The sequence below is a fragment of the Paroedura picta genome, chromosome 2 (assembly GCF_049243985.1).
Source record: "Paroedura picta isolate Pp20150507F chromosome 2, Ppicta_v3.0, whole genome shotgun sequence".
NCBI lineage: Eukaryota > Metazoa > Chordata > Lepidosauria > Squamata > Gekkonidae > Paroedura > Paroedura picta.
Genome location: NC_135370.1, coordinates 110,162,704 through 110,176,573, shown reverse-complemented (window position 1 = coordinate 110,176,573; position 13,870 = coordinate 110,162,704). Strand labels below are relative to the sequence as shown.

The following is a 13,870-nucleotide window of genomic DNA, read 5'->3' as shown; positions in this document are numbered from 1 at the left end:
GAAAGCGGATCCTTCTGTACATAAACCTTGTGTACTGTCGCCAAGTCATTGACTGTCAAACTCTCATCTCCACATCATACTGGTAATTGAATTATCTAAACTTGGCCAATTAATTTTCTCATGCTATTATTAAAGGCAAGAGTCCTGCTAAGAAATAAAATGTAGCAAAAGTAGACGTGGACATTGCATTTGTCTGTCATTCAGGATATTGTGAACCATGTACACATTCAACTGGGAAACACTTTTTTTTTGTAGTACGCGACCAACCATAATCCTTGCTTGAGCTCTGTAAAATGCATTCTAAATGAGTGATTGTGTTAGTCTCTTGCAGTCTCTGGCACAAGCTTTCATAGGTAAGATCCAAGATCCATTGAGAAGCTCATATTTAAGGGCTAGATCAGAGGTTAATTGGGGTTTCAAGAGAGTATACAGCAAAATATTCAATATATTCCATGTATTGATGAATTGCAATGCTTGATCAAAAGGCTAACTGTGATGAATCCAATTTGATGGAACAATGCAAATGCTAAAGAGCAATCAGTGGTCATGCATATTTTGATGGCAACAAAATTGATTACTAGTTACTATTTTACTGAGCTTTCTCAGTAGCAAATGATGTATAGGCAATGTTTGTGCTCTCTGAATTCATCCATAATTTCCCTCCAACATCTGTTTCCTCCTGTTTTCCCAACAGTATTCTTTGTGTCCTGAGAGCTACAATTATATTCATTAGGGTGCTGAGTGCAGGAGGCATACCTGTTTCCTATATCATTGAAGACCTTTCAATGAATAACAAGAGCATTATTTTGCACATTAATTGGAACATTCAAGCACCCATTAACATCCCATTAGAGCTGTTAACAAGCTTTTTAGCCGCCTGTGCCTTTCAGCTCCCTCTGCCACCACCTCTGCCATCATCACTTGCTAAGCACCAATGTTTATAACAAAGGCTTTATGAAACCTCCAACATGTTGTTTTCGCAGGAATGATATGAACATCACTTTGTCACTTGGTCCTTCATGGAGACTGTATTTGTGATGGAGCAGTTCCTGTGTCATTCGGGCACAGCCTTCAGGGAAGAAGGGCTCCAAGGTTTCTTGTAGGGTTGTGAAAAAGTCAAAGCAAGAATTTGGCCAATACCAGTTTCAATCTTATCTCTGCCAGTTTGTTCAAGCAGCTCCTTAATAGGGAGCCTCTACAAGAGGATGAAAGGCACTCCCAAGTCAGCCTCCTTCTTGTTGAAAGAAATGAGTATTGATTACACCTAGCAACGTTATCAGGATTCTGGGCGAAAGCCTTCCATGTTGAAATCAAAGTGCTCCTTTGAATGACTGCCTAAAGTGTCTAAATAAAGTGCCTGATGAGAGCCTGTGGGATACTAGATTAGATTGTTGAATTTAGAAAGGAACGGGATGTGGTTTAATCTCTCCTAGTGTCACAATATTCAAATACATTTTGGGAATGATGAAAGGTCTTTGGTTCTCTTACAGCTTGGGATACTTGTATGGTATGTATCATAAGCACTTACTCAGTTGATGAAGCAGCAGCCTAAGATTTTTGCTGTGCACACACTGTGGAGCTATTCAGACATCACTTGATTCCTCATCACTTGATTGCAGCTGAATGTTGGGATTTACCCCATTTACTCCATCTATAGTAAGATAAGTTGTGGTTAAACAGTTTTTGAGATTACCATGGGCCAGATAGTAATTTGGCATTGTAATTCCAAAATATTTAGACTGGCCAGGCAAATACATTTTGCACAAATGAAGAATAAGCAGTGAACAAAGGGCCTTATAATTGCAAATGGAGTGTTTACTTTACTGAATGTAGTGGTTGTTAGCACATGGTCACCTCAAGATGGATCAAGCAGTTGGGTTTCCTGTATTACTGAGAGGCTTCAATTTTGAATGTCTGTGCTGGTAGGAAGCACCCAATGCATATTCCATAGGTAAACTACTACCTGACCTATTTATTGCTAAAAAGAGATTTACACAGGTGTCAGTTGTAGTTCTTTTACACTGAGTGTGGTTGCCAGTCATAGTAGGGAGAGATGGATTCATTGATGTTTTGAATACATCTCTTCCCCACTAAACACAGAATCGGTTCCCGCAGCTGGCATGCCTTAAAACCACATGTTGAAAGTCATCATGTGTAGCAATTTGAAATGTACACATAAAAAGTTCATGATGTGGTGACAGCCATTACGCAAAGGGATGGAAAGCAGCCTCCGTGGAGCAACCTCCGACATCTAAACCAGCCCTCCATGGGCCCATGTTGAATGAATTGGAAAGGTTTTTGTTTCTTTTTGTGCCATGAATTCATGAACCATGTTTGTTAGTGAGATTTCAGAGATTAATAATCACAGGTGGAGCATTGTCTGCTCAATGGCAGTGGTTTTTAGAGTCCATGCATTTACCCCAGAGCCATCAAATGATGAAGGATGAAGTGGCTTGTGAGCTAGCCTCTAAAATAATGTCAAGATTGATAGTCATCTAGAATATGCACTGAAAGTCCTTGGCTAGAACTAGTGGGTTACAATGTCCAGCAAATAACTTTAAAACAAATGTTTGAGTACATGTATGCAATCTTTCACTTCTGTGTTTTGCAGAAACAGGTGAGGATATCCATGTTATACATGTGCTGGACCAGATGAGCCTTAGTGTAGCCTTGTTAAAATAGAAGGCAGCAGCAGGTGGACTCTGAAGCTCATCACAATGTAACTATTGCAAAGGAAAGGAGGACAGAGGTCATGAATGTGGGAGGTCACAGAGAGGGGAGGCAAGGACAGGAAGAGGAGCAGGCACTACAGAGTGGGCTGCAGAGGACCACAGAGAAAATAGAGAATGTAGCAAACAAGAAAGAGAAAATGCAGTGAAAAGAGGCAATAAAGCAACAAAAAATGGTTAAAGGACTGGAGTAACAGTTATAAATAAAAGATACAAAGTTTGAGAAAGAGATATTATTATAACCTAGCACATTGGGGTGATTTTAATCTACAATCCATCAACATAGTAAAGGCTTCGAATGTATTCTGTCAGAGGGCTCATCCGGGATTGATTTTTAGGGTTCTGCTTGAAGAGGTGATTATATCTTTTGTAAAGTCCTTGTACATTTGACTAGCACCTGGTTTACTTAGATGTGTTTCCACAGAAAAAGATTATAGAGATAGATAGGACCAAGGGCTCTCTTCTGTCCTGCTTTCCCCTCAAGCAAAATGGGAAGCAATGACACAATATCAAGAGAAGTGGCAGGAGTCTATTTGGCAGGCTGTGTTGTGTTTTCACTGGGTCAGCAGCACCACAAAAGGGACGCAAATTAAACTCCAAGGAAATCTCTAAAGGCATTGGCAGTTTGCATGAGCACAGCTTACATAATTCCCTTTAAAATCCCTTTGGCCTTGCATTCAACTTCTCTCTCATGCCTGTATTCATTTATCTGTTCATTTGTCAGTGGCTTATTGTAGCTGCCTTTGACCCTCCTGAAGAGCATGCATCTCATTTTCAAGCACATCAACAGACTGTGATCCTCTCCTTTGGATTTTGAACATCTTAGAAGTGACCTTTTAGTCGAATACTCTGATAGCAAACTGGCCGGGAAGATTTTGCAGCGCAGGGGCTTTTCCAGCCACAAGAGCAAAGGAAGAAGCATCTTTTATCCTTGAGAAAAAGATGAGACGTTTGCTCTATAATGTTCTGCTTCAATTTGTTGCATTAAAACCTTAATATCTCTGAGCAGGTATTTAGTATTTTTGGCTCAGAAGATATATTGCTGGGGAAATTTCATTTGTCTTTATTATCCACTTTGAATAATCTGGCATAACACAGTGACCAAGCGACTGAGCCATGCTTCAGGAAGTCACTGCTTCAAATGTCATGTAAGGCAGGGGTAGTCAACCTGTGGTCCTCCAGATGTTCATGAACTACAATTCCCATGAGCCCCTGCCAGCAACTGGCTCATGGGATTTGTAATCCATGAACATCTGGAGGACCACAGGTTGACTACCCCTGATGTAAGCCATTTAGGGACTGGAATCCTAAACTATTTTTTCAGATCCCCACCAGGCAGCTGTAGAATGGCAGCGGTGGTGACTTTCTAGTAGAGAAGAGCAGGTAGACAAGGGCTGCTGCCTTCTGCTGGCCTCTTTTCCCTGGAACCCCTGCCCCATCCTCTGCCGCCCGCCTATTCATTGGGTGCCCCTGAACATGTAATTTTGATGTATGAACACAGATGAAGAGTGGTACTTTTCTCCAAAACAGGAGAAGCAGGTAATGTGCTATAAGATTTCACTATTCCCTCCCCCAATGCCTTTCAGCAGACTAAGGGCAATAGATAAGGAGAAAGATAGTATCCCTGCCTAAATTCTTGGGGATCCCTCCCTGGGCTATAAGGAACAACAGACTGGCAATATCAGGTAGTTTAGACTAGAGGGCGTGTGTGTACGGTTAGGAATCCTATGGCTTCCGTAGCTGGGTAGAAGAAATGGGAGCAGCTGTGCTATTTCTCCTCCTTGTATTGTTGGTCTTCAAAGTGCCCCTGGACTCAAACTTTGTTCCATTGATTCAAATGGGTAGCCTGTTAGTCTGAAGCAACAGACCAAAACTCGTGTCCAGGGGCACTTTTAGGTCCAAGGAAGTTTTCTTCGAGGTATAAGCTTCCCACGTGCAGGCATGCTTCTTCCGATCTTGCCGCACGCCCACGAGGCTGCTCCGCAGAGTCTCTCCTTTTCAAAAATCGCTGTTTTGTTTTAATCAAATGCTCCGGCTCAGCACACCTTGGTCGTTGCGAAAAGCGCCGGCTGGATTGCGGAGCCTTTGGCGTGGAGTAAGGCAGAGTCAGCGTTTAACTCCGCACCTGCCGCCGCTTCCTCCTGGAGAAGTTGTGCGCGCGTTGAATGGCTTCGCCGATCAGACGCTGCCCCCGAAGGAGTTAAACGCGAGTCTCCCCAGGAACGATGAACGGCCCATTGAGCCAGGAATGCCCAATCTGAGAAGGGCTCGTGGTTGCCGGCCGGGAGGGGAGGAGGAGGAGAGGAGGAGGAGGAGGGAGCGCGCCTGGCCCCAGCTGCCTCCCCGGCGCTCCGTACGGGAGGGCTTCGAGTTGGCTCCGGGGCGGGCGAGGGGGAGTCGAGGCGGCTCATGTGCCTGGCGGCGCTCCGCGGAGGGCAGACCCGCGTCTCCAGCACACCAGCGCCATGCGGGAGGGTTGCCTGCGGCCAAGCGGGGGGACGGGGCTCGGCGGCGGCGTCAGCTGGATCCGGAGCGCCGGGAATACGCGTGAGATGCACTTGTAGCCCGCCCGGTCCCGGCTCCTCTTGGCAGGTGCTTGGCGGGACCTCCGGCGGAGGAAAATGAGCGTGATGCTGTGGCGCTGGGAACAGAATAACACCACCATGAAGCTGGTAAGGCTTTCCGGAGGGGCCTGGGAAAGAAATCGGCTTTTAAACTCCCGCCCGCCCGGTGCAGCGGTGCCCTTTGGTTGCTGAATTTGAGCGGTTGGCGCTGAGTGTGCCTAATAACCGGGACTTTGTAAAGTGGTGAAGCAAAGTAGAAGTGTCTAGGAGTGCAGACTGACTTCCCTGTGGATCATCCTGCTTATGTTGCAGCCGCATGGGCTGTGTCTGCGGTTTGATCTTCCCCAGCTTAAGCTTATTTCAAAGCAAGGAAAGGAATTGATTGTGCTTACTTTGTTCTCTGGCCTCTGTCTTTCCCCCTGGATTGTTTCCAGTTGCTTTCAACCTGGCTGTAATGATAATTCCTCAGGCACAAGCGTTTGGGTGCTGGGCTCACTGATCGGAGTGCTTTTTAACCTTTCCCAGGAGAGTTTAAAAGGATCCACAGCGCCTTGTTTGTAAAGAGAAAGTGTGTGGCTTTCCCATTTCCCCCAGCACAAATGAGATCAGGAAACCCACACATCTGCCTGTCTTTTCAAATTACTGTCCATGCCAAGATTGAAACTGTGGGTAAAAAACTTCAGGAGTCTGCATATTAGCGGCTTTTGGAAATCTCCATCCAAACCTGAGCCAGCGACTGCTTCTTCTTAAACAGTGTTATTCTTTATCCATCTATGGATTATTTTAAACAATGGAAATAGCATTCCTGTGCATATTTCACTTTAAATGTGTTTCTTATGAAGTTTAGAATTCGATCCCAGCAGTTTAAGTGTCAGAGGCCCCCAAGCTGGTGTGCCTGGGAAATCAATGTGAATTGGAAAGTACATGGCACCTTAAGAACATCGTTCAAGCCAAGCATTAATTGGAATTTGTAATGACACGGCTGTCATTCAAAATTGTCCTGGATAAAGTATTTTCCTTTAGAAGGACTGTTGGGCCAGACACAATCAGTTTATGGATGATCCTGCTGGATACGAATGCTATTCTTTATTGGGAGATCATGAGTGTTTCTGATTCTTTATGCATGAGTGCCTCTTAGGAAATTGAATTTGTGAGTTGGCAGGAAAGGGTGTGCTTCAAGCGTGTATGTGTAGGGGGGTGCTCAAGCATAGAGTGAGCTGCTGCCAGGTTCTCTGAGATGAGAAGGGCATGCTGTTCCAGAGGTGTGCTGCTTTATGCTCTGGAAATCAGGAAGCAGAGAGAATTAGCCTTGCAGGTGTATGGGGGCAGGGGGAAACAAAACCTTTTTAAAATGCACCACCCAAACAAGGATACTTTTTAAAAATTTAGTACATGGGAGGAACAAAGCCAGTATTAATAAATCAAGGGTGGGGAAGATGTATCAGTATGTTTTATACTTTTCATTATGAATGGACGGAATGCTTGGTTCTATAAGTAAATGGTTTGGCTCACATTTTATAGGATCAAGAGTGTGACATAACCAAAGCATAGAATGTTCCACCACAGCTATAGATTTAGAAACATAGAGCTGGAAGGTACCTCAAGGGTCATCTAGTGCAATCCCCTGCGCAATGCAGGATATTCACAACTACTTTCCCCCTATTGCTTTGAGTGAATGTGTGTGGATGGGGATTGTTAAACTGCAGGAGCATACTGTATCCCAACATATACCTGTTGGTATTGTCATTTGAGCAAACCCAATGCAAGTGTAAGCCATATCATCGCCCTGCTTTTTGGACTTCCATATGACTATACATGTGTGGAGTCTGTGCAGATGGTAGATTGCAGAATATGGCATGAGGTCAAGGGTGATGGCTTTCCCCATGATCATACCTCCACAGTGCATACCTCAGTTATTACATCCGTTGACTGTCAGAAAATAGTTCCTATCAGCACAGATTACATTGATTGAGTTTACTTTGATTTCAGTTGTCATTTAGTTAGGAATGACCTTTTTTTCTCTTAGAAAAAATAGTTCCAGTTCATGGAGGCCTCTTCATTTGAAGTAAACACTTGTGCCTTGTACCAAGCATGTTCCCATGTTTCTTCTGTTTACCGTGGCTTTCAAGAAAGCCTTTCTCTCACCTCTTATGTTAACCACATTCCCTGTGCTCCAGTTACCTTTCTCTCATTTTATTAGGCATAACACAGAAGCTAGAAATGCACTGGAATGTTTTCTATAATTTGTTGCACCTGGTAGGCTTCCACTTGGATGATTTAGTAGGGGGCTAAATATTTTAGTGGCTATCCTTGGCAGGAGTCCTTAGAGGCTTTTCCTTATCCATTTTTGTAACCCTATTGGTTAATACAATTATGCCAGTGTGATATGGAGGAAAATGTCTGTGTATGTGTAAAGTGCTGTCAATTCACAGTGGATTTATGGTAGCTCCTTTAGGATTTTTATGACAAGAGACGTTCAGAGGTGGTTTGCCATTGCCTGCCTCTGTGTAGTGACCCTGGACCTGGTTGATTGTCTCCCATTCAAATACTAAATAGTAAAGAATATTCTTTGCCTTACTGAAAACAGAAGAGGCTTAGTCCTCATGCAACAAACAAAGGTGGCAATTCATTGGCACATATTAGAAAAGAGAACTAATCTTATGTACTGTGACTTTTTTATTATTAACATGTGTATTAATGTTAGCAAAAAATGCAGTCAATAACATGTTCCCTATATCTGTCTCCCCTGTTTGCAAATATTAAGAACTGGAGGTTCTGGAAAGCGAGGAAGAAAACACAAGATGAGATCAAGGATAGATAGCACAACATGTGAAGACTTTTCTTTTGCATTCAGGTTAAGGAAGACTGGATGGATTTCTTCCATCTGTTTTATTGTTCTTCTTTATGTAAATCAAGTTTTTTTTCCTTTGGCAGCTCAAGCATGTTCATCATCCAAAAGTAGATATTCATATATTTCTAACAGAAAGAAGTCACAAGACAATGGAAGGATGAGAGCAGCAGGGTCTCTCAGGGATCTGTATTGGAACTGGTGCTTTTCAGCTTGTTCATAAATGACCTGGTGTTAGGGTGAGTAGTGAAGTGGCCAAGTTTGCAGATGATACCATTATTTAGAATGGTTAAGATAAAAATAGATTGAGAAGAGCTCTAAAAGGATCTCTTCAAACTGGGGAAATGGGCATTAAAATGGCAAATGAGATTCCATATGAGCAAGTGTAAAGAAGAAGAAGAGTTGGTTCTTATATGTCACTTTTCTCTACCCGAAGGAGTCTCAAAGTGGCTTACAATCACCTTCCCTTTCCTCTTCCCACAACAGACACCCTGTGAGGTGGGTGAGGCTGAGAGAGCCTTGATATCACTGCTGGGTCAGAATGGCGTTATCAGTGCTGTGGTGAGCCAAAGTCATTAAACCTGGCTTGCCAGATTAGAAGTCCGCAATCCTAACCACTACACTAAGCTGGTGTAAAGTGATGAATATCAGGCAAATAATTTGAAATTCACATATACAATGCTGGGATATGAGATGGCAGCATCAAACCAAAAAGGGGAACTTGAAGTGGTAGTAGATAGCTTGTGGAAAAGGCGAATGTGGAAAATGTGGAAAAGGCGAATTCCATGTTGGCCATAAGTAGAACAGAAATAAAGAATGAAACCACTGTTGTCATACTTCCTATATAGAAATCTCTGGTGAGAGCACAATTGGAATATTGAGTATGATTCTCATCACCACATGATTGTAGAACTTGAAAAGACACAGAAGAGTGACCAAAACAATTAAGGGGCTAGTAGCTCTGTGACAGTTAAAATGCTTAGGGCCATTGAGCCCTAACATTATAACATTATATACATGGCATGGCAGAGTTTTATCCTTCTTTCATAATACTAGATTTGGGGTCGTTCACTGAGGCTGAAGGGTAGGGAGACAAAATAAACTATTTCTTCATGTGACATACAGTGGAGTTGTGGAACTTGCTGCCACAGGGTGTAGTCATGGGCGCCAATTTAGGATGCTTTAAAAGGGGAGTGGATAAACTTAAGGAGGATGGAGCTATTGATGGCTTCTGTTCTTTCCAGTACCAAAGGCAGGATGCCTATTTATGTCAGCTAGGTGTAGTGGTTAGGAGTACGGACTTCTAATCTGGGGAGTCAGGTTTCATTCCCTGCTCCCCCACATGCAGCCAGCTGTGTGACCTTGTGCTCACCACAGCTCTGATAAAGCTGTTCTGACAGAGCAGTAATATCAGAGCTCTCTCAGCCTCACCTGCCTCACAGGGTGTCTGTTGTGGGGAGAGGAAAGGGAAGGCGATCGTAAGCCGCTTTGAGACTCCTTCGGGTAGAGAAAAGCGGCTTATAAGAACCAACTTTTCTTCATCTTCTGTCAGTTGCTGTGGAACATAGGTAGATGCTTTTGCAGTCATTCCACTTGTGGGTTTCCTGAAAGAAGTTGGTTGGCCACTATGAATGCTGGATTTAATGGGTTTGATGAATATGGATCTTCTTATGTGTCTCTTTGCTGTCTGCTAGTCTTACTCTTTGAAATATGCAGCTTTTGATTCTGGGCAAGACTGATATCAAACCTCTATTTGCCTTTCAAAGCAGAGGACTTGGTTCTTCCAACCAGCTAAGGTATCTGTTGACACTTAAAAAGGTCCTTAGGAGAGATTTCTAGGTGACTGAATAGTCAACTGAGAGCTGGCAGTGTACCTGTATATAGGTATAGTTATAAAAACACAGCATAAATTAAAATTACATTTATATTGAATACAGCTTCTCAGAAAAGTATATGAATAGACAGGTAAGACTGTAAACATGTACAAATCAAGCTTCATATCACAGGCTCTTATCTTCTAAGTGGTGAGGTCTGATAAATTACTTTGCCTTAGTAGAGGTTTAGCTAGAGGGATGCTCAGCTCCCTTACATTAGATGGTATAAACAAAGAAAGTAAGAAGGAAATGATTAGCAGTTATGGAACTTGTCATCATTTAGAACAGGTGTCATTGAGGGTGTTGAGGAAGTTGTAACAAAAGGCCACTTGTATTATTCAGTCTCTCCCGTTGCCATCACCCTTGGTTGCTGCTCAGCAATGGGCAGAATGAACTTCTCTCTTTTCCTGCCATTAAGAAGGATCAATTTCAAAATGATGCCTCTGAAATATAATTGTGGTTGAAGCCACATTGAAGTACAGTGGTTGGTTTCTGTATATTTTACTAATGCATGTAAAAGAACTGGAAAACAGAATTAACAATGTGGAAGATTGCATTGAGTACCGCCCCCCCCATACAAGTAGCATCACTTTGCAATCAGGTTCTACTGTAGAGCAGTCTATACTCTTGCATAGGTTGCAGTTGATTACCAAGTACAAGGCCTTTAATTTTTTTCTGTCTAACTTGTTTCTTAGTTTTTTTCCAGTTGAAATCCATTTATATAATATGCAGATCCATAATTTCTTCCCTCCAATTTTCCTGCTGTTTCTGTGGATTACACCTTCCTGTTCTCTGTCTAGTGCATAAAGAATGGTTGTTTACTAAGACAGGAGTTAAGATACACTATTATTAGTTATGTCCATGTCCATAGTTTATAAACAAAGCAAAAAAACCAGCGGCACCTACAGCAGTGTATTGGCTGAGAGGACAACCTGCTCCATCAATTGCCAGCTAAGGGATAAAAAGAAGAAAGATGTCCATGTAGTATCTCATGACATATTGATATTCTAGTGCAAATCTGACTTTAAAAATCTGTATTGAAATCAGCTATCTGATAATAGAACATAGAAACAGTTCTTTAGCTTCCTGTGTGGAAGGACTATGCTTCCTTTGAAATATGATCAAAGTTTATGCTATCACATACTATCAGTTTACACGCAAGAAGATAATCCTTGTATTTAAAAAAGTTTGCATGAAGTTCTAGACAAGGCAAACTTAATTATCTTTTTATGCCTATAAATGGCTTCGAAAGGGGACCTGACCTTTAATCACACTGATAACATGGTATTTGTAAGCCAGTACTGATTTGTTTTCTTCTGAAATGCAGTTACTACTCCTTGGATTTGGTTCCCAAACATGAATATTGCTTTATGTTCCAAAGAGGATGAGAGAAATATGTACAAACTGGTTTGCTATTTTGCCATTGAAACTGCATACTAGGGAATATCAAGGCACCTGCATAAGTGAGACCAGCACTTTTTATTTGTTTCCAAAACAAATAAACAAATTTGTTCGTGTTTTATTTATTTATATTTATTATTAGACTTGTATTCCTCTGCTTTCCGAAGAGTCGTGGCGGCTCACAATATAAAACCCCAATAAAAAGCAACATAAAACTCATTATCCCCAGGGCTCTAAGCCCTCTGTAGCCACAGAAAGATTGGCGATCTAAAATCCCTTCGCCAAGCAGGCCTCCCTAGAGGTGAGATTACAGATGTAAAAAGTCCAAGGAGGGGCCATGCTGTTCCTAGCAACAGCACTGGCCTCAACCAAAGACCTGGCCGAAGAGCTCTGTTTTACAGGCCCTGCGGAACTGTGACAGCTCCATCTGGGCACTCAGCTCTTCTGGGAGCTCACCCCACCAGGTTGGGGCCAGGACCGAAAAGGCCCTGGCCCTGGTGAAGGCCAGGAGTGCTTCCTTAGGACCAGGGACCTTCAAGAGATTTGCGCCCACAGAGCTAAGTGCTCTGCAGGCCAACCAGTCCCCCAGATAGGCAGGGCCCAAGCTGCGAATGGCCTTAAAGATCAGAACCAAAACCTTGAACTTGATCTGGGCTAGAACTGGCAACCGATGCAGCTGCCTCAGCACTGGCTGGATATGAGTCATCCAAGGTGTTTTTGTGAGGACCCTAACTGCTGCATTCTGAACCAGCTGGAATTTACAGGTCAAGGACAAAGGCAGGCCAGCATAGGGTGAGTTACAGAAGTCCTATCTAGAAGTAGCCAAGCAGTCTGGGGGCAGGTAAGGTGCTAGTAGCATCACCTAGCAAAGATGGGAAAATGCCGTGCGGGCTACTCCTGTGACCTGGGCCTGGATAGACACAGAGGCATCCAGAATCATGCCTCAATTCCTTGCTGAGGATAAGTTGTCAAGCTGTGCCCCAGTGGGCAAGCTCACTTCCTGCCCTACCCCGTTTCTGCCCAACCACAGGACCTCTGTCTTGGAGGGATTGAGTTTCAGCCTCTAACCATCCAACAATGTCTTCCAAACATCTGGCAAATGTAATTGGGGGGGGAGCCCAGGTGGCCGCCGTCCATGAGGAGATATAGCTGGGTGTCATCCTCCTACTGCTGACTGCCCAGCCTATAGCTCTGGACCAACTGTGCTAGAGGGGGCATGAAGATGTTAAATAGTGTGGAAGAAAGAACCATGCTCTAGGAAGCTGGTAAGGGCTCAACATTTCCCCCTCCACTGCTACCCTCTGTGTCCAGTTCCAAAGAAAGGAGCACAGCCATTGAAGGGCTGCCCCCTGAATTCCAGCCCTGGTGAGGCAATGAGCCAGAAGCTCATGGTCGACCATGGCAAACATGACCAATGGATCAAGCATCAAAAGTTCAAAAACTTGAACTGCCTCAAGTTACAGTTATGTAGCATCTTCAAGACCAATAGTCTTATTCAAGGCTATTCGTTTTTGTTTTATTCAAGGTAAAAACTTTTATGTATATATTTTTTCAAGATATAAGCTGTCTTCAGGTACAGACATGCGATGGTGTTATTTGTTCCCAAGACATGGTGAGCTTGGAGGAGAAAGTCATTCTTTATTGACATGTAGATCTGCATGTCAAGTTTTTTTCCAGCTTCAACCTGGAGACAGGGCCTTTTCAGTCCTGGCTCTGGCCTGGTGGAGCACTCTACCTAATGATATCAGGGCCCTGAGGGACTGTAAGACAGACCTGTTCCACTAGGCCTATGCCTGTGACACAGAAATAACGTCAGGAACATGCAGGCCTCCCTGCTTAAAGAAAGATCTACCCAGTAGACTGACCTTATAAGACCTTTTTGTCCACTCTCAGTTCAGTTCAATTAGCTTACTTATAACTCCCTCTGAAGAGGCAGCAGTGAAACGTTTGTAAATGTTAAATTTAAATATTGTATTTTTTAATTTATGGTTGGATTTATATAACTACCGCTCTCAGAGAAGTGGCTTGCGGCAGTTTGCAGCAGAGGAACTGGTGGCTTCCATCTAAGCAACTTCTGTTGAAAAGTACCATCCTGATGCTAAGTTTCTTCTACATGCTCTGTGGTGGTTTTTAACCCTGTGCCAAATAGGTTTCATGGATTTTTGTTTTCTTCAGTACCAGTGGATAGGCAAATTAATTATTATTTCTAATTTACATGCTGCCATGAATGTTCAAAGTATTGAGGATTGGCCCACTTAAAATATGACCTAAAGGAACAAGACCTTACAGGAAAGGGACAACTTGGATCCCAGATTCCAGGGCAGGATCAAACTGGAGCAGGTTGTGTAGATTTGGGTTTTGGAAGACGCAGAGAGGTCTGTGGGCATACATAAGTAAGTCTTCACTTACTAGAACAATTAGTCAGCTGTTAGAAACAACAAGAATAGGAATCAG

At 43.1% G+C, this 13,870-nt stretch overlaps 1 protein-coding gene across 7 annotated transcripts in view; it reads left to right on the top strand.

Annotated features, from left to right (window-relative positions):
- The window catches only part of NAV2 (neuron navigator 2), a 342,897-nt gene that overhangs the window by 58,229 nt on the left and 270,798 nt on the right, over positions 1-13,870 (top strand). Inside the window, exon 1 of one of the 7 annotated variants that reach the window (XM_077322040.1) lies at positions 5,135-5,401. The exons of 5 other annotated variants lie outside the window; for them this stretch is intronic. In XM_077322040.1, the coding sequence (XP_077178155.1) occupies positions 5,351-5,401 (51 nt within the window). In that variant the 5' untranslated portion in view covers positions 5,135-5,350. Of the gene's footprint in view, positions 1-5,134; positions 5,402-13,870 lie in introns of those variants that run through there. One more of the 7 variants, XM_077322041.1, reaches the window with a different exon arrangement.